The 20,939-nt window shown below is 38.9% G+C and overlaps 2 protein-coding genes across 3 annotated transcripts in view; one reads left to right on the top strand and one right to left on the bottom strand.

The window, feature by feature from the left end:
* The window catches only part of ASB5 (ankyrin repeat and SOCS box containing 5), a 40,509-nt gene extending 32,563 nt beyond the window's left edge, over positions 1-7,946 (bottom strand). The window contains exons 1-2 of one of the 2 annotated variants that reach the window (XM_032110365.1): positions 7,493-7,946; positions 4,790-4,862 (exon numbers count right to left, since the gene is read on the bottom strand). Coding sequence is in view for 1 of the 2 variants with exons in the window: in XM_032110363.1 (XP_031966254.1) it covers positions 4,790-4,862; positions 5,367-5,412 (119 nt within the window). In the remaining variant the exon portion in view is untranslated. Of the gene's footprint in view, positions 1-4,789; positions 4,863-5,366; positions 6,535-7,492 lie in introns of those variants that run through there. The other variant, XM_032110363.1, reaches the window with a different exon arrangement.
* Positions 7,947-8,172: 226 nt separating this feature from the next.
* SPCS3 (signal peptidase complex subunit 3) lies at positions 8,173-19,628 on the top strand. The gene is made up of 5 exons (XM_032110367.1): positions 8,173-8,410; positions 10,216-10,289; positions 12,139-12,215; positions 13,622-13,737; positions 14,187-19,628. The coding sequence occupies exons 1-5, from the start codon at positions 8,268-8,270 to the stop codon at positions 14,317-14,319; spliced, it is 543 nt and encodes a 180-aa protein (XP_031966258.1). The 5' UTR covers positions 8,173-8,267; the 3' UTR covers positions 14,320-19,628.
* The last annotated feature ends 1,311 nt before the right edge of the window (positions 19,629-20,939 follow it).

Raw genomic sequence — 20,939 nt, 5'->3', positions numbered from 1 at the left:
ATGGTCTTAGAGTTCCCTTTTAATGTAGCTTGGTCAGTTATCATTTCTAAAGAACATAACCTGTATAATCAACATAGCAATACTGTTTATGATGACTATAAAGTGGTTCATTTCAAACTCCAGAGCCCAGACAAAGTAGCCTGGCCTTTAATGCTTTGCTGCATAGCAGCCAAGTGCAGAAAGAAAGTATTTAGCAGTGGCACCTGTTTGTGCTAATTCAAACTGTCCAAAATCTAGTGTACAATTTACTCTCAACCTAACAAAGTAATTCTTAGAAAAAAGACCAACTATGCTTATAATCTATGATTAATTGCATAACCACATTCATAAACTATTTTATTCTGATAATTTTTCATCTATGCTTTAGAAGACTGGTGCGTTTAATTTTTAGTAAGGCAAGATACGCAAGAAAATTAACACAACTGATAGAATATTAAGTCTTTGAAGGCATTTTTTTTAACACTAAAGACTACAAAACCCTTAGAAATATGATTTCTTTATAGCACATGCTGTGTTGTTGCTTTGGAAAACATACTTCCTTCTATTTAAATTTTTTAAAGTAATATATTTAAACCAGATGACAGAAGATGTAAAAGAGTAATTATATTCACAGCACAAATTCCATTACAGTTAGTCCTAGTAGTTTTCTTCAGTATTTTGGAGATGCATATAAATGTCTGAAAGTGAAAATGTTTTTTTAAAGATGAGGTATGCAATACAGTACAAGGAATTCTTTCATGTGCGTGCCTTTCTCCACATATAAGAGTTAGCTAAATATACACAAGAAGTTGATACTCATCCTGGTTCTGAAACTTCTGTCTAATAACAAGTATAACAGAAGATTGTAAGATACCAAGCAGAGGAACAGGAACTCTTAGGTGCTTTGAAGAATTTATTATTTTAAACATTATGGACAACCAAAAAGGAGAAATTTCTAAAGCAATGCCCTCAGAACGAGTTGAAAATAAAATCAGTAAGAAATCGAGTTCTAGAACTGAGTTTCTGTAAGCATACAATGCTTCATGAAGGAATCAGAAGAAGAGAAGCATGAGCTTCTAAAAACCAAATGTCTAATTCAGCATGAAAAATTACCTGCTTAGTGACCAGCTGACTTGTATTTTAATGAGTGTATGAGATGCTAATCCTCAAAATTTTACCTGACTTACCTAAAGCTACTGAATGTTGTTTATGTCATTTCCTCCTTGATCTATGTTCAGCAATTTTTTCTACTATTTTATATTCAAAGCATTTGAACTGAAGAAATCTAGACTCAAACAAACATCTTTAAAATTTATTTCCTCTTTATGCAAAATGTTACATCAAATTAAAGACAAAAAAAAGGCATTCATACAATAAAACAATCTTCCAAAAGTACTATTAAATGTTCTTTTTATTAATATCACTCCTAAGTTACGTATATTATGCATTTATACTTAGGCACAGAAAATAAACCCAAACAAGTCACATTTACCTGAGAGCTACAAGAAATTTAGAAGCTGGAGTGACTGGAAAACATCAAGCAGCTGCTGTGTCCTTTTCCAAACAGGAACTCAAGCCCATTAGCACAACACAATTACTACTCTTTGTAAAATAGGAAGAGGTGGCTGAAGTACTGACTTTGTGCTATGGTTTTAGAGGAATGAAAAGACAAAAAATGAGAAAACAAACTTTTTTGTCCAGAAAAGACGAAACTTGGTTCAGATCTCAACTGCTTTTTCACTGCACCCCATTGCTATCCTTAAGAACTCTACAGAATTACTTGAGCATCATGACAAACCCATATTATCAGCACAAAAACCTGAAGTTGTGTTGCCAACTGAAACAGACAACTCTGTAAACCAAACAAATGAAAGGCCCTCATCTTTTTACAGCTTTTCTTCCTGAGCACCAAGTCTACCCAGGATCTACACAAACCATGCAGCATGACATCATAACTCATAACCAAAGTTATGTTTAATTCAGATTTCTGCAGTTCTCATAATTCCTGCTAATATCCTGATAACCCAACCCAAGACTTTAACCAAAAGTCTGTTTCAAAATACAATGCAATGACATCTTTAGTGGCATAACAGGAAAAAATGAGACTGTCTTAAAACACTTCTCCTCTTGTTGTGCTCTGGCTCTTGACACCCATTCTACTAAACCAGTTACACATTTAGACACCATTTGTCTTCTCTAATAATGAAACACAACAGCTCCTTTAAAAGAGCATTAATGCACAAAAATGTTTTGTTTTATATATTCTTTCTCTCTATTTTGGTGTAGCACATTATTTCCATGGGTTCTCGAACTGCTCTAGAAAGTTCAAACTTACGCCTTTGGGTGGTAGGGTGGTACTTTTTTCCTCCAGTGTACTAAAATCATTGGTCTGACACAGTTTAGGCTCTATACAAATCAAGTTATTGTGGAACATGAATGATGCAACCTTTCATTTGCAACATCATGAAAAGATTGCTTATTCTACTGCTAACTCTTAATGAGTTCAAAATTATTTAATTGAGGTGTTTTGCCTTTCCTAGTAGTTGAAAATACTACTCCTATCTTAGAAAATAATTCTAGTATACAGACTTGTACGTCTGGATTTCCAGAGAATGGAATTACTAGTCAAGGATTAAATATCAATCAGTATCTCTACACATAACAGACATTCTCCATATGACATGCATTTAAAAGCATAAAAAGTAATTCAGATATTTAAGTGATTATGAAATTCTAGTTTTCTAACTTTCTCAGTTCTTGAAAAAATAACATAGTAATCTTAAATCTGTACCCCTTTGTTATACACCACTGGATAGCTGCTTCCCGTAATGGGGGTAGATGCTCCTTCAGCTACAAGTCCAATATCAACAATCCTGCTGTCAGCCACATTATCACACGAGCATGCTTGATCTGCTTAACCAGTCCATCTAATCACTGACAGCAAAGTTCCACCCAGCAGGGAAGCAGGTATGATCAATGTGCTTACAAGTAAATTCAATCTGAGTTCTGCTAGAAACATAGTAAGTTTATTTACAGTATTTGTTGCAGTCCTCTTTGGATAACTAACATAACTCAACTATTAAGAGCATTACAGAAGATTCCAAAATAAGTCATGTGTGCACTTAGAGACATTACTAAACCCAGAAACGTGTCAGACAGCAGGCACACACAGCCTGCTGACAGACACACTCTAGCAAATCTTGCCCCCAGAAGTTTAAAAAGTTACCACCTCCAGCTGCCCATTCCATTCCTCAGCTAAAGGTTCCTGCCCCTCTCTCTCCCTTCCTGGAAATCAACAGGAAGGAATGTGTACTGATACACTCCTCAGTTCAAAATCCGGCAGTTTAAACTGTTGGTAAGTTAAAACTAACCTGTTGGATTTTACACAGAAAAAACCACTCACACCCACTCCTTAGAACCCATTCTGTGACAGGGCAAATGACCCCCTGGAAAAAGTCGTAGCAAGCGAAGAGGGGAGAGCAATGTCAACATGCACATAATCGCTGCCTCTTCGTAAGGATATATCTTTGATGCCCTTATGTACTGATACAGCTGTACCAGCAAAACTAAGGAAGAGTCTCCTCATTTTGTACCTCTTTCCCTTTGTACAGTTCCTTTCTTGCATCCAAGAGATTTCTTTCACTGCCAACCTCGTCTGCAGAACACGGATTCCCTCTCTGGCAACTAACGCAACCTCTTCCGTAGGATTGTGGTACCACGGGAGCCATGCTTTTGGTATTTCAACTACCTTGACAAACTAACTTTGCTATTTCTCTAGTAGGCAGTGCAACCACCTTATTAATCTAAATTCATGTAACTAAACCTGGTATTTTTGCACTTTTTATGGTTAATCTTTTCCTTAATGAACTGCAAAAATGTCACAGGTTCTCATTAAATAGATGCCTCTAAATAAAAACAATACCTGAGCTGTTAATCTTTTGTCATCAATTTGAATTATTTTTAAAATTGTTAATTTTATTCTACATTATAGGCTGTCTTTAAATTTTTCTTTAACCATTTAATTTTTTTCTTCAAAAAATAGTTTTTCTTCCTAAAAACAGTGAAATCATCTGTTTACTTTTATTCCCCCTTTCTTCAAACTTTGTCAGGTTTTCTTCTTGACCAAGTAAAAGTGGTTTAATTTTTCTCCTTTCTGTGTAAAGCATATTTTGGTGCCTAAGCATGTTGTTAATAAAAGGAAATTACAGAGTCAATAGTAGGGATGAGAGTTAAAAGTTTATTCTGCAAGCTTATGTCACTATATGCTGACTCCCATGGCTAGTGCTCATAACAGAAAGGTTTTTTCCATCCACTAAAATTGGTATTGGCTAAATGATATCACCATGACAGAACTGGTAAAACATCTTTTTCTTCAAGCTGAGGCATGACAAGTCTCTGCTTGGTGCTTTTACAAGAGACATGAAAATACCTTGTGATGAAGACTTGCAACTGGCTGAGTGAATGAGATAAGACCCCGGTGAGGTGGATCAGTAGCACCCAGGCTTCTTGCCCAGAATGCAAAGCACAATGAAGTGAGAAAGGTTAAGCTGAATCAGTAATGTATGAATGACTTTACCTAACATGGCTTTATAGGCCATGGAACGGACAAACCTCACAGAAGCCAAAAATTATCTGTGTTAGGCTCCAAAATATATTGACTTTGGAGCCAAGAATATTTGTTTCTCTCTGTGATGCAGCTTTTATTTTGCCATATATTATGCCACCAAATGAGACAATGTTGTAAAATACCAACTTCATTCTAAAATGAGAAATTTAGAATTCCCCAAGATTTTCTTGCTGAAGGACTTACGATAATACTACGAAGGCAAGTGAAAATTCCTTCTTGCTTATCTTCTTATTCTGCAGACTGTGGAGATCCAAAGCTGAAAAATGGAGGTGAGAAGAACATTAGAATCCAAGCCCCTCCAATGCAGTCCAAAAAGCCTCTTCTCTTAGTCACAACCTTTCAACACCAGCTGTAAAAACAAGCCATCCAGGAGAGGTGCTAACTGAAAGGGGGCTGTTGCAAGAGACAGCTGATCATGGCCACATTTATTTTAATCTTCGTCTTCCTTCCCAGAGCTGCCTAAGAGGCTGTGTGTTGCTACTGTCTCTTAAAGAATTAACATTTCAACAATTAATAAAAGACAAATTCAAGAAAGTATTTAGACATTTATGGTAAAAAAAAAATCAGGAAGTATATACATGTCCCTAGATCAAAAAAAACGTTATCTGTACAGTTCTCGTCTAACTATCCAGTTACCAAAGATGCCACAGGCACCTAAACTTTCACTTGTAAAATTAGTCAGAAACTTAAGCCCCAAGAAGGCCAAAGGTGCTGGGCTGAAGTTAACACCTCCCTTTCACTTGAAATTCACAAACCATACCTCCCAAACTGTCAGCCACCCCAAAGCTTCCATCTGTGTGTACCATGTTAGAACCAATATGACTTCAGTGGGAAAACAAAGAACTCATAGCAATCTCTGTTGATAGTCAGTGTCAACACTTGTTATTTTGTTTACAGAGGATGAAAGGAATCACTCCATAACCGGAACATCAGAGTCAACCAAAGAAAGCAAGCTACTCTCTCTCAAGACTACTAATCATCAGCTGCTGACAAGGATCAATCCTGTTGAAGTGCCGGCACTATAAAAAAAGAACACATGTTTAATAGATCAAAGAGTGCACAAAAACTCAATTTCAAAGTCAGATAATTTTAGGGTAAGGACTGGAGAAGGACAGCAAATTCTGCATTTCAGACCTGCTGCCAATCCTACCTCTGCAATTTGTTCAATGAGTTTGTAATGAAAAATATGGCATTTCTTGAAGTAATAGCCAGCGTGAACACTGACATGCCTTGTGCTCTGCTGGTCTGGGCTTAAGGACGCTGCTTGGGCATAATGAATACCATTCCACTGCATCTTGGAAATGGTCTCCCACACTCTTCTGCCTCCCCAAGATCCTATGAATTTGTTCCCATAATTATAGTATTTGCTCAATTCACAGTAACACACCTTATTTAGCTGACAGCGACTTTTGACATTAATATTATGTCACTATTCTTCACAAAATATGAGATTTTATATCCTTCAAAGAACAATCTAGAACCTGCGAGCAAATAGCTACTGTGAATAATTATCCCCCCTGCTTTCACAACTGCCTTGTTTCAAATTTTTTTCCCATTTTGATTTTGCAAGATTTCAGTCATTAAAAAGCGATAGGTTTCTTTATTCTAAAACAGTAATAGATCAGTCCTTGAATAAACTACACCATCTGTCTTCCCCTGCATACTGTGCTTTTAAGTGACATTTATTTAAAGTTTCTACTAAAATAAATCCAAACCTCCACAAGCAATAGCCATATTTATGCATTGCCTTTAAAAACAGATGAATACCTTTTGATTTTGGTCTTTTGTGGGTATTTAACTACTGCTTTGGAAATTTCACTACTGTATTCCTGTAAGTTCTGCCCAAGAGCCTTTTTTTTATTAAACAGTTGTTTAATATGAAAAACTCTAAATAGCAGCTACATGAACTAAAAGCAAGAACAAAGGCAATTAAGCCTTTTGTTTGTAGATATGAGAAAAAAATAGTGTTCACATTTGAACTATCTTTTTGAAAACAACCTACATTTTATAACTTCCAAAATTATTAGGTTCCCCAGTTTGCAGTAAAAGCTTCCTTAATGCTTCTAAGTCTCCAAATATTTTGGGGAACAGTACCTACTTTTCAGTAAGAGTAATCTAAGGTTTCAGTAACAACAAGTTCCAGACCATAAATCATCACTATAATTAATATTTTGAATAGCATAAAATAATAACAAGCCAACAAAAACCTTTATACAAGAAACTCCCTGTGCTGCTGAAACTCTTGCGAAATATCAGAAAGGTCAAGAATTACAAAATGCAAACCAGAAAAGAGTCTACCCTCTTCGGACCTGAGACTGATTTCAACGGGGCAAATGCAAACACACAGAAACCAACTGCATAGTGGAAACAAGGTCCCCAAAGAAAGGAATGTCTCCATAGGTACCTTCATCCTACAGGCTAAACAGACATGTGCTACAGGTACTCAGTCTGGGAGGAAACAAAAAGCCTCAGTATGATCTTCTTCCTTTTCCATTTCCTACCTTTATCTGCAAAGATTTTTCTTCCCTGATTCATAGACCTTACTCTTGGCTACAGGGAGGAAAAGCAACAGCACCATCATTACAGAGCATACGTATTTCAGAACGGCCTGACAGCCCCCACCTTGCTCTCCCTATCCCTTCAGTCACCATGACTCCTTCCAGCCTTTCAGACTCCTGCATCTGAGCTCCTGTCCCTACTCCCAGTATTTGCAGCACTGGAACCTTCGGGCTGGGAAGAGGAAATCACATATAACTGAATCACTGCTGACACCTGTTGGCAGCCCCGAGAAACCCGCGTTACTCCGGCCTGGTACAGTTAACACGGAGGAATAGAAGGGGTGGGAACACCAAAAAAATCGACCCCAAACCATTATAAAGCTCTCACCCCTTGGTTCTCACGTTCTCACATGCTGCAGGTCCGGGAAGCAGGAACGGCATCAAATAGGAGCCCCGGGAGGAGTTAGGAACCACCTCACTACATAAACTGATCTTTGCTGGTACCAATTTGAATTGAAATTTCAACCCAATTGGACTAAGGTGAAAGGCTGCCTCACCCTGCAAACGGTGTGAGATCACCACGCCACCTGGCAAAGAAAATGGATTCCAGGAACAAGCCCAGCTACTAAAGGAGATTTCTAGGCAAGAAGACTGACATACTGAGCATGTATGTAACAAACTGGAAATGAATAGGAACATCCTATACGAAACAAGGCAGGGAATGGCAAATCACAGTACCACTGAAAGCAAGATACAGATATGAAGTGGAAATACAAGCCTTCGCCTAGCACTTATTTATGTTTTACTATACAAATGCAAAAACCCAGCAGAGCGACAACTGGCCTGCAGGAAGGAGTGCCCTGGCAGCACAGCCGCTGGCAAGCAGGCGGGCAGCGCACTCACCCGGCTGCCGCCGCCATGTCCCGCCCGGCCCCGGTGCCGGCCCCGCCCATCGCCGGCCGGAAGCGGGCAGGGGGCGTGGCGGGGGCGTGACGGGCGCGTGGCGGGGGCGTGGCCTCCCCGTCCCCGCCCAGCCGGGGCGAAGCCACGCCCCCCCGGCGGTCGCGCGCGCGCCCCTTCCCCGCCGCCGCCCGCTTCCTGCCGCGTCCGCGCGCCCGCCCCGCCCGAGCAGCGGCCGCAGCCCGGCCGGGCCCAGCGGGGAGATGAACACGGTGCTGTCCCGGGCCAACTCGCTCTTCGCCTTCTCGCTGAGCGTGATGGCGGCGCTCACCTTCGGCTGCTTCATCACCACCGCCTTCAAGGAGCGCAGTGTGCCCGTCCGCATCGCCGTCTCCCGGGTCACGCTGTGAGTGCGGCGGGGAGAGGGAAGGGAGTGGCGGGGGAGGGCCGGGCCAGGCCGGGCGGCGGCTGCTGCCCGCTGGGGAGCGGAAGGGCTCGGGAGCCGAGAGGAAGGGCCGGGGCGGGTGAGGGGACGCTGGCGCCCGGCAGGGGCGGGCGCGCCCCGGCTCCTCGCGCGGCCGCTCGGGCTCGGCCTCCTGCGCTCCCGGCCGGGCCAATGGGGGAGCCCCACGACGGCGCGGCCGGGCGGGAGCCGGGGCGGCGCGCTCAGGGGCCGGGCCGGCCGCTCGCACCCGGCACCTCCCGCGGGGGCGAACCAGCTGCTGCCGGCCGGCAGCTTTGGGAGGCAGGGACCTACAGGAACATGGGGTTTATCCTATCCGGTCGTAGTACATTTTTCTTTTAAGAAGTAGTTCGGTTGGGTGCCTCCATTGATAACCTAGCATCCTTTCTTTTCTGTGGCAGCAGAGTGATTGGGATGGCTTCCCCTTTGCGAAATGCGCCAGGTGTAGGACGTAATACACGTCAGAACGTGTTGTGTACAAATAAAATGTACTGATGCAAACTTGTGGTGGGGGACCGTTTTTTCCCAGTTTTGGAGTTGGTTTGGGGTGGGGTTTTTTTCTCTGAATTGGAACATAGTTACAGAAAACTTCCATTAAGTTAAGTATGCGTGATGTGGAGGACGGTAGTTTCACAAGCATTTGAGCAGCTGTTACAGCCGCCTAAGAGTAGAGGTCTCTGCTCCCGTTTTTGCCACGTGGTTCTTTACCAGAACTCCACAGGGGAATCTGGCTCATAGGACACTTGACTGAGCTCGGTTCATGTTTTATTGTTTGGTTGGTTTTGACCCAGATTAGTGAGCTAAAGCAGCCCATTTCTGAAAGTATTTAGTGCCAGGCTGGATGGAGCTCTGCGCAACTTGGTCAAGTGAAAGGTGTCCCCGTCCATGGTCAGGGAGGTTGGAACTTAATGATCTTTAAGATCGCTTCCAACCCAGGCCATTCTGTGATTTGGTGATGATTCTGTGGAGCTTTGGAACCATCCCAAAATAAGTGGCACCAGTGGATGCCTAATAGCAGGACTTGAAAGGAAAGATGAATGCAAATAAAGGGACTGCCATCACCTTTCAGACTGGTTTAATGCCACAGGAAAAGAAGCCCCATATTTATGCTACACTGAGGATTGCAAAAGCATAACATTGGCATAAGAGCATATTTTTGAGTGTTATGGTGAGCTCAGCATATATGAGGCAGCATACTAATGCCTAATTTGAGTTAAATGTGTACTGCCGATCTGTTCTGTGATGCACAGATCTGGTATTACTGGGAGATGTTACACCTAAGATGCTTCTCTTGAATGTCTCAGAAGTTCTGGAGACCCCAAGCTTAAGGCCTGCTACTCCACCAGACTGACAGTGGTTAAGAGGTGTTGATAAGGTTTACCACTTAAAAAGATACTGCTTTTTGCAAAGGGATGGAGATTCATACCAAGGCTTAAATTGGGAAGATTTGGCAGTGTTTTTCTTAACTTCTGTCTCCAAAAGTGCTTTCTTCACTTGTAAACTTTATTTTTTTTATTTGAGATTACTAAACTTGGTTTTAATGAAATGATGTTTTAATTGGCTAATTTCCCAACTGGACTAAATATGCCTATGAAGTTCATAATTCATAAAAGATTTGTTCCATGCAGAGTCGAGCAGATACAGAAAACAGATGAGGGAAATATCTAATAACAATCATAATTCATGTAGTGTGTAAGAGACAAATAATGAGAAAGGATAATCTTGCATTGTGTTTTGTTTTGTCTTAGAAAAAATGTAGAAGATTTCACTGGACCCAGAGAACGAAGTGACCTGGGATTCGTCACATTTGACATTACTGCAGATATCCTTAACGGGAAAAATGGTTTGCAAACTTTTAGGAATAAGAACACTTTAATGTCTATTTTTGTTACCTTGTAATCTTCAGATATTCAGGACTTGGAGAAACTAGCAATTTGTCTTAAAATAAAAATTTAAAGCAGCTAAAAATAGTATTTTGCATAGCTGTGGCAGTGGAATAGAATTTAAACCAGCTGTTTGGTCTCTAGTAGGTGACAAGTTCTCTCTTTTTAATGCCTGTTTTTAAAATCAGGCTCTGTTGTGAAGTGCACTGTATCTAATGATGGGGAATGCAGTTTAACATCTAGACATTATTACTTTAAAGTGAAGTTTGTGTCAGTGGTTTGAGGAGTGAATTGATGGTAGGTTTTATATAGTGTACTGTTTTGAATGTCATACCCAGTCTAGAAACTACACCTTTCAAACTCATTTTGTTGTGAGGATGTCAAGGTTCTGACTGTGTAACAGGTGCACAGAAGTACCTGTCTTCTTCTAAAAATAAAAAGACATTGTAATCCCTTACTTGTTTAGGTGTTAAACACTGTAATCTTTAGTATTGAATAGTATGAAATTCATTGGGAAGCATATGATTTACTAAAAAATTTATCACGTTGTTTTTTGGCCTCTTTCTCAATTGCTGTTCCAGTTTTGCAGTTTTTCTTTTGTATTTCCTTGCTTCCCTGCTAGTCTGGATTTAGGTTCTCAGAAGACGTCTTCTGCAGAAGTCAGTACCAAAGAATAGGCGGTGCACGTTCAGGTGTTTACACTAAACCTTGTTTTGCAGCTGGTCTGAGGATCCTGGGATTTTTCCCTGTCTGCTGGTTTTTGTCACTGTTAGGCAAGACACTATTTACCCCTGTGTTTTGGTTTCACTGCTTTGAGGGACACTATGTTGTGTGAGCAGACCACACAAAATACAACTTTTGATACAAATGCTGGATAAACAGGCTAATCAGATTTTTGCAGGTCTGCCTGCACAGGAATAAGAGGATTTTTTTTTTTATCAACTGGAAGCAGGAGAGGTAAACTCCTAAGTCTTAAGTTTTACCTCTGAAATGCTTATACATAATAAAATCAGAGAGTGAAGTTCTAAAGCAGATGCATAGACTTGTACACATGGTGTATAGAGGAAAGCAGAGCAAGGCAGGACAGGACCTCTAAAAGAAATGTTCTTGTACACGGATTAGTCTGCAATATGTGGGTGTAAAGATTCCCTGTTTTAATGGCTTCTGCTAGTAACAATCTTTTTTTTTTTTTTTTTGTAAAGAGTCTGACTAAATCTCTCATGCCTGGCATAAATAAAGCTTGCCATATTTAGAGCTGTAAAATACAACTGTGTGGTAGGGTTTTTTGTTCAAAACTGGTAAAGAAATACAAGTACATGTACTGTCCTAACGACCAGAATTTGGATTCCCTACACTCCTCCAATTTTGTATTTATATATTGTTTAACATTATTGTATTTTGATCCACAGTTGGATGCGAGGGTTCTCTGGTAGTCTAAAAAATTGCCTTGAGGATATTTATGGAAGAATTCTGTCGTGCCTGTTATGTCTAAGGTTTTATAATAGGTTGTCTAGCAAAGGATTCTGGTTACTAGCTTGCAGTGTCAAATATAGAACTCTTAAATCATTGGAGGAGAAATAGCTGCTAGATTTCATAAACAGTAAAAAGAAAAACCCACCTGAAAACCTGTCATTCAATATGATTAAGATACGTGTTCGAACTGCTGGAAGTGAGATGAGATATGTTGAAAGGTAAGAACTCACTGTAATGGTTATAGACTACTTAGATCTAATAAAAATAAAACAAGGTTATGTAAGTACAATATGGTATTTTTCTTAACTTGCATACATCTGCAGAGTATATTTGACTGGAATGTTAAACAATTGTTTCTATATTTGTCTGCAGAATATTCAACGAAAAACAATGTAAGTATGAAAAAGAAGTTTGAAGCGATTAGCCATTTTAGTACTGCAGCTATTTTTAAACATTATGTAGTTCTGAGAAGAGTTAAGGCCACCACCATTTCCTACTAGCCTGGGCTGTTTGTACTGTCCTTCATGGTTATTTTCTTGACAGTTTAACTGTAGGTTGGGAAGTTCACTGTCATGAAACCTATCTTGAAATATGCCCAGTAGAATGGGAGAAAAAGAACATATGCCTTGTGTTGCAGTATACTTGCAATAGTATACTGTGAGTTTTTTCATCTTTTTTGTTCATTTTACCTTTTTTTTCTAACTTTCTACAGTTGACTGCTGTAAGAAACAAGAGAGAGTGGGTTCTCAGCTGGCCTGGTGTGGTGTGTCTTTTATTCATAGATCACAGAAGTGGTTGTCCTACCAGTTACTCTAGCCCCATAATTCATTTACATTACCTTGTCATACTTCTCAAAATAATTGGCTTTGCTCCTTTAAATTGGCTGTTACTGATACTTCCCTTTGGATAGCTGAACACCCTTTTTACTGATCTGATAGAAGCTATGTGGAACAGCCTTTAAAAAAATTGTTTTAATGAAGCACCATGCTGCCATGGTACCACTGAATTCTAGTTAAAGCTGCTGTGGTCACATTGCAAAGATAGAGTGAAAGCTTGGGGGTTTTCTTAACTTTCTGTACAAAACTATCCTTTTTTTGTTTTCTTGGTTTTTGTTGTATTAAACAAGATGCTGGATATTGTGTTTTTGCTAGAATAGTTTTTAGGGTTTCTGAGATTTTTATTGTATTATTTCATATTTTAGATTTTTTTTTTCCACATAAATCACTATTTCTCACAAATACTGAGAAGTATTTTTCGAAGTTGTTCTATGAAGTACGAAACAAGACTGTTCAGCATCTACATAAAAGAACAGTATAAAGTTTTGGTGACGCGAGATCTTGGGATCTTACTTTTTCAATTGTTGATAATTTTTTTGGGATTATGCTTTCAATTCAAGTAGAGATTTTCACTAAAGTTGGAAAAATGTTAAATACATAAGCAGAGTCATGATAGCTCAATTTAGGTCCTTTGTTTGAAACAAAGTCTAAATACTGCTTTAAAAGTGACTTACCTTTGGAACTCAGAAAGAAACCCCACTATGCTTTGTAAGTCTTCTAAAGCATATGACTTTTTTTTAAATGGCTTTTGTGTTTTAAGATGTCCCTTGTTGTTTCCATTTATTCTGTGTGACACTTCACTGTGTAGTAGTACTACATTCCCCCACTGTGCAGCATTATTTTGTTAAATTAGTTATGGATTGCAAGCATGTACTTCAGGGCTTTTAGATGAATAGTGCAGTGGAAGTCCAGTGTCTGAATGTGATCTCGTACTGTACCTTTAATTACAATTGTGGTTTTAGGCCCTAAATCAGGTGGTCCTTTGGGACAAGATCATGTTGAGAGGAGATAACCCAAGGCTGTCCTTAAAAGACATGAAGTCAAAGTACTTTTTCTTTGATGATGGAAATGGTCTCAAGTAAGTAAATACCTGTTTCATTACTGTTATTCATGGTATCTTGATTTACTTGCATACTTTGCATTTAATAGGTATGTTCATTGGTGTGGTAAGGTACCTATATTCTATCTGATACTCTGTTATCTCTGTTGCATCTTTGTAGTTTGATTGTTAGAAGATGGCCTTGGGATACAAGATATCCTATCTATTCTGTACACTAGAAGATGCACTGCTGTTTTGAGTGACAGGCTTCTGGGTTTCTGCCTTCAGTCTGTAGAACTGGTTCTGTGACACAACTCCAAAGGAGTTAAGTAAAAAAAAAAAAGTAGGCAGTAACTACATAAAATTAAAGAGTTTATTGTTTCTGGACCAGGAAAGCAATCTGTATCCTAATGTATTTAATACTAGTAACTGTTAATTAAATTGGTTGACTTGAGTATTTCTGCTGATAGTCTTTGTTGCTTTTGCAGGGGAAACAGGAATATCACCTTGACTCTCTCCTGGAATGTTGTACCAAATGCTGGCATTCTACCTCTTGTAACAGGATCAGGACATGTGTCTGTACCTTTCCCAGATACCTATGAAACAACAAAAAGTTATTAAATTATAGTACTGAATCATAAGCAAAATATTTTTATACTTGTATATTGTGGATACATTTTATTGCAGTTTCTTCTTGCATCCCATGCAACTTTTCACTGAAAGGAACTTAATTTCCTCAGGCTAGTAGCATAGGAAAAGGAAATGAAAATTCAGGGTGTTTTTTTTTTTTTTAAATAAAACATTGAAGCTGAAACTTAAGGGAAAGGCAAATTGCAGAGTAATGGTTTTGAGGGGGGAAAACTGAGGATTTTTTTTTCCTGGCCATCTGAGTATAGATCTCCTTTTCTTTTAAATAAATATTTTTAAACCAGAAGATGGTCTTCCTGTGTTTGGGCTTTTTAAGTATTGTGATAGTTGTTTAATGTGTATAGAATATGTGTAGAACTCAAATACACCTTCTGGACTTGGTTTCTGGGAGTGCCTGAAAGAAATGGCTGTTCCATTTTAGGGCATTTTTTTAAATCCATGTGCAGTATGTTACAGTAGGGTAAGCTTAGTACTTTCCAGGACTGCCAGCTGCTGCTTGGAAAACTGATAGTTCATTATCTGTCAGTCAGCCTCAGATCTTGTTTTGAGTGCCACTGATGTAGCCCACACCTGCTTTTGTATTACAAATCATTTTAATAACTGCTTACAATGCAGCAAACTGGAAGAATAGAAAGAAATCTATTCAGTATGAGTCTTAAGATTTTAAGCATAAGACAAGGCTAAGTCAGTAAGAAAAGTAAAAGCTTAAGGTAAAGAAAGGCTTTCTGAAAAGGAATCTCTAGATTTTTATTGGGATCTGTTCATCATAAAGAATGAACGTGCTTGTTCCAGAAGGGGCTGAGACAACTAATATGAGGGGGAACCTTCCATAGCCAGGAATGGGATAGATGTTGCCCTAAACACTCTGGGTAAACCTTTCCAAAGCAGAGGATTTCCCCACGGTAAGATAGAGTAATTGAGGCAGATTTACCAACTTGACTGTCAATGAGTCTGCCTTCAAGTCTTGTTGAGTTACATCAACCAGGAAAGGTAGCAAGCAGCATGTAGCAGCTTCAGTCAACACCTCTGCCAAACAAGTGACCTCTCTGTGGCTGCATACCCCCCTGTGTGTGCTCCTTCCCTCAGCTACAGCTGTCAGTGCTGTCGGGGTTGGGAGGACAGAATGAGCAGGGTCTCAGGATGGCCTCTTGGCAATAATGAGGGGTTATAGTGGTCAGCTGGTGCCTTTGGGTCATCGTATATCCAGGGGAAGAGCATGCACTGCTATCGCCTTCCTGGCACAGTCCTTAAGGTACATGTGTATCTTCAAACAAAGCATGACAAGGGAATTTATTGCCAGACAGGGAATGTTCTGAATGTACTGGGGACTTGGAAAAAGAGGAAACTAAAACTCAGGTTTTAATACTGTAAATCAGAAAAAAGTAATAGGAAAAACGATGAGAACTGCAGTGTGAAAAACCTTGCAAAATAAGAGATATAAAGGATTGGAGCAGAGTGTCCCCCTTTGTTTTGAGTTCACCTAAGAGTTGATGGATTTTGAGGGAACTAATTTGCTTTTAAAAAGGGACCTTTAATATTTGTGAATTATTTCTAAGTGACTATTTAGTACGTTCTTTGTGTTGGTGTATTAATCAAAAATGTCTTGAAAAAAATTCCCAAAAAGTGCATTGTCTTTACAAACAAAATTTTGTTTTAAGTGTGAAAACTAAAAAAAAAATTTTCACATTAATATTTTAGGACAATTTGTCATTTGTATTCATTTGTATCATGTTTGCATGAATTTCAGTTCTCTGAACTTGTGCTGTTCTCCACAGAGTAGCATAATCAGCAGACAGAAACACATACTGTTTTTGCTGTGCTTAGATATCAAATGTATATATGGGTCTAAAAACTGTTACAGAGAACTTAAAACTGTCATACAGAGGGAAAACAAAATATTTTTAGAGATAATTGGGCAAAGTTGTGGATTTGTTTTGGTAATTGCCAAATAAGTGGATGGTTTATTCATAAATTATATTCTTGAATTGTTTACTGAAGCATTTCTTGTGGCTTGGCATTCAACCACTTCCCTGCATTCCTTTGGCAGTACTCTTCCAATGAATATAGTGCCTGCCTATTAAAGAGAAGCTTTAACTACAAAGACAAGGATCCGCTGTCAAAAACCATCAGGGAGAAAGCTACTTTCTTTCCTCCAAAATAGTATATTCCTCCCAGCTGACTGTAGCAGAATTTCAAGACACTGAAACTGTAGCTTTCATGTCATGTTTGATGCTTTACTGGCCTTTCCCTGTGAAGAGAAATTATGTTTGAGGTAAGCATTTTACAGGGATACAGAAGAAACCATCATGGAGTTCAAGTTCTTGGACAGAAGAACTTGTTTTTATCCTGAGGAAAAGACCAGCATAGATAATAGCTTGGGTTTTGCTCCTGAGCCACTGAGACAGGGTGTTGGTTTAGGGTTTAAGGAGGCAAATTCCTCAATTGATCTCTGAAAAAAAGTAAAAAGCCTTTCAAAAAGTAAAATGGCTACTGTATTTTGTTGTGACAATTCTCAAACCATTTATAAAAATAATGCTTTTATGGAGACTAATGGCATTTACTTCCTCTTGTCTTGCACATCTCATGGAGTACTAGTATTGCTGGTAGCTGATTGTTCTCTTAGCTGTATTGCTAACTAAATGCTGGTTTATGTAGTGGTGTGTACAAACGAGGTATTCCCTGGCAAGTGATTTACTTAATGGGAAGAGGCTGAACTGAAGACACTTAAAAGACATTTCAGATAGTAATTTTTAAGTGAGGTTCTGGAGACAGGAGTTCTTGTGTAAGGACTGAAAAATGGAAATTGTGAAAGTAACCGTATTTCTATTATTATGGTTTCTATTTGCCATGAAAATCATACAGCACTACAACTGACAGCTCTGTGTAGGAAAGGCAAAATAGCTTTGAAAAATCTGTATTTAGAACTCCGCTCCCCTGAGCATGCAGTCTTATTTATGGGTTAATGCTACAGATACTGAAAATAGACATTGAGAAAATAAATGACTTCTATTAGTTGTTTATTGCTTACTAGCAAGATTTAAATAGAGTTCCTGCATAATTTTTGGATTACAACTGTTAAAAATGTTCTGAAAATTGCTTCAGGATGATGCATTTTGCAGAACAGTTCTGCAAAATGGAAGTTATTAAGGCTGAAAATTCAGATACTGGAGAAGCCATCTTACTCCAAATTTGTGTCAGAAAATACATGCAAAATAACTTTGTCAGACTTTAGGAAAAGGTTTTCTGGTTGGTTTGGCTGCTTTATTTTGGAATTTTTTTTTCCATTGAAACAGTTAAAAACTTTTAAAATCATTTTAAACTGTTCATTCAAACAAACAAGCCAACAGGCTTGTTTAGCCTGTTATATTGTTTAGCCTGAAAAGTCCCATTCTACACCTATTGGTAAATGCTCACACTGCAGTAGTTAGGCATATTTTTATTAAGCAAAAAAATGCAAAGCTTAGCTTGAACAAGCCAAATGGTTCCTGGATCTTTTTCTGGTGCTCTCCACCACTTCCCTTGGACCATTTTTTCAAACTGGCACCTTATTGAAGATAATGGGCTGAAGATTTAGTAGTGAGGATTCAGTAATAAGCATGGTCATAGAATAGTTGGGGTTGGAAAGGACCTTTAGAGGCCATCTAGTCCAACCCCTCTACAATGAGCAGGGGCACCTCCAACCAGATCAGGCTGCTCAGAGCCTCATCCATCCTGACCTTGAATGTTCCCAGGAATGGGGCATCTAACACCTCTGGGCAACATGTTCAGTGTTTTACCACCCTCATTGTAAAAAACTTCTTCCTTATATCCAATAATGATTCACCCTTCTTCAGTTTAAAACCATTATCCCTTGTCCTATCTCAACAAGCTGTGCTAAAATGTTAATGCCATTTTTCTTTAGGGCCCCTTCAGGTGCTGGAAGACCTCAATTAGGTCTCTCTGGAGCCTTCTCTTCGCCAGGCTGAGCAGCCCAATTCTCTCAGCCATCCCTCTAATCATTTGCATGGCCAAAATTCTCCTCTCCATCTCTCTCCACCCTCTCCCCATTCTCTTCCCCTACTCTCCCCCTCAGTACCCCTCCCCCTGTTTACTCCAAGCTTCAACACAACTGTTTTTTTCCAATATTAATGGTCTGATAATGAAATTCTTAATCCTCTGTGAATAAACTATTTAGAAAATAAAGTGGAAAAAAAACCCCTCAGGGCTAATCATGGACAACAAAGTCACCTGGAATTTTCCTCTGCTTCCCAGCTGTATTCCCTTGTGCTCCTTAATAGTGCCCATGTAAAATCTGAAGAAATATCTGGCACTCTTTAAAATGATAAAACTGGTAGAAATTGATTAGAGAGAACACACATATTTCCAGCACTAGAGGACCATGACAGTGAGCAAGGATTTCTGTAATTTGAAGACATGTTTGTATTATACCACTAACTTTGTTAACAGCAGCCATCATGTGTTTTGCAGTTGCAATGCAATGATTTCCACATGCTTTACAAGAAAAATACACATTTAGTTCCAGAAAGATCCTGGCATTCTTAAACCATACTGGGAGTGCTTTTGCAAGCAACAATCTTCAAAATAGTACCCTGAGATAACTAGAATTGCCTGTGTGGCATGTGATAAACCCACCACAGGTTCCTCCAGCTGGCTGCACAGGTGGTTGGTAGGCAGAAGGGATAATTGAGAACCCTTAACTGGGGAGTCCTTTGGGAGAACTAGGTTTTGGATCCATATGAGCAGTGAACTTTGCCTAGTTGTCACCTCTCTGTATTGTTCAGTGTCTCTCCTAAAAAGGAGTATCTCCTTAGGACTTGTTTTTTCAAAGTTAATAAAACTTTTTTTGACTTAAGAGGGTATAGGAAGAGTCTTTGGTTAGGTGACTATCATTTTTCCCTGTCCCCCACTTTAGTAAGTTATTAATCAGGAATTTGTAAAGCACATGCTGGCATCCTCAGCATGGACAGTAGGCCACTCCTCAAAATGATATAACTCTGTAGGAACCCACCGATACTCATCAAAGCCAGTGGGTGTCTCAGATTCTAAGGTGAGTCTGGGTTTGGGTTTTTTTTTCTGGATACTTGGCATAATAGTAATGTCATGAGTTCACTAGTCATTTATCTTTTTTTAATGCTCTCTGGATCCCAGGATGAGAGTTTTCCCACTAATGTGAAATTCTTAATTTTAGTATTAAAGAAAAAAAATAACGGGGAACTTCTTTTTGTACTTTACATAACAAACTGTTATCCTTTCAGGGAGAACCAATAAATATGTATGCTGTATGTGTGTATCTGTTGTATCTGTTGTTCAGTGTAATCCTTCAAGAACTGGTCAGCACCAGGGAACTTCAGCAATTTTTATTTCAGTGCTGCTTATATTTCAGAGGAACTAGCATCAAACACTGAGGTTTATCTGGACACTTCTATAGGGTGCAACACCAATGTAACACTTTCCCCTGAGGGGCTATACAAGGTGTAAATGACTTGTTTTCCTGGATCCAAGGTGATGTTTTTCTGATGGCTCTGATTTTAATTCATTTTTGTCTTTTTTTGGCTCTCTCTTTTTTTTTTTTGTATTTCTTGTTTACCTTCTGTCAAAGAGAATTGCAGATGTTTTGCATTCAGGAAACTGATGTACATTTGCCATTAAATTAATGGTAATTCTTTAATGCTTTCTTTTTGGTGGTATAGTAACAAAGTATAGTTTTTATGTTGCTCAACACCAGAAATGCACGTTATGATATAGGGATTTAAGAGAAACTCTACCAGTTTTTAATTATACTTGATTGGTTTTGTTGGCAGAGAGGAAAAATGAAAAACCAAAAATGAATGAAGGCAATAGCTTTTACTTTACAGAAGAAAATCTTGTCAAACAAAATTTTTTGTTTGGAGTGAAGGATCAGTTTCTGTATCTGAAGAAGTTTTGCTCTTTGATATCCAAACAGACTTTGAGCAAAGGTCTGTTATTAACTTTGGAAGTTTTTTCCCCTTCTAAATTTCATCCAAAAAAGCGTGGGTTTTTTTACCACCTCCATATTAAAGAATTCATACAATATTTCAGTTTCCCATTTTTCTGGGTATATTATTTCCTTCCTATTTTCTACTTGTGCTCCAGCAAGATTATTTTAGTTCTGATATGCTGGCCCTTTCATGCACAAAGTTTCTGATTTGTGTTTTAGTGAGACATCGTGTTACAAAGGTACATCATAAAAATCGCAGGTGCTTGGATATTATAAAATTGAGTCTTAATTATTCATACTAAAAATTCCTCAGATTTTAGAAAAAGAGGTGTGCAACACATGAGAGGGTGAAAAACTGAAAGCCTTCATTTGATCAATTCTGGGGCGGTGCCCTCTGCTGCTTTTTCTAGAGAAATATCCTTTAAAAAACCCCCATGTTTTGTAGCCTTTGTCACAGGCTGGACTTTTATAAGCCTGTATTTTAATGGGCATTCCTGTTGTTTCAACCAGGAATTATATTTTTTGGTAGCATGACTGAAATATTACAGAACGGTGTAAAAATAGCTTTTTGAAAAATGCTCAATCTAAACAAAATGGCAGTGCAATAGCACTAAAATTACCCCTGCTAATTTAG

This window comes from Corvus moneduloides, chromosome 5, assembly GCF_009650955.1.
Source record: "Corvus moneduloides isolate bCorMon1 chromosome 5, bCorMon1.pri, whole genome shotgun sequence".
Classification (NCBI taxonomy): Eukaryota; Metazoa; Chordata; class Aves; order Passeriformes; family Corvidae; genus Corvus; species Corvus moneduloides.
This window is presented reverse-complemented; position numbering and strand designations above follow the sequence as displayed.

Bases quoted from the DNA above. Each gene is read 5' to 3' on its own strand.
- SPCS3 (XM_032110367.1), top strand. From the start codon at position 8,268: ATGAACACGGTGCTGTCCCGGGCCAACTCGCTCTTCGCCTTCTCGCTG. The intron at 8,411-10,215 runs GTGAGTGCGGCG...GTTTTGTCTTAG, and splicing joins GCCGTCTCCCGGGTCACGCT to AAAAAATGTAGAAGATTTCA. The intron at 10,290-12,138 runs ATATCCTTAACG...TAACTTGCATAC, and splicing joins CACATTTGACATTACTGCAG to ATCTGCAGAGTATATTTGAC.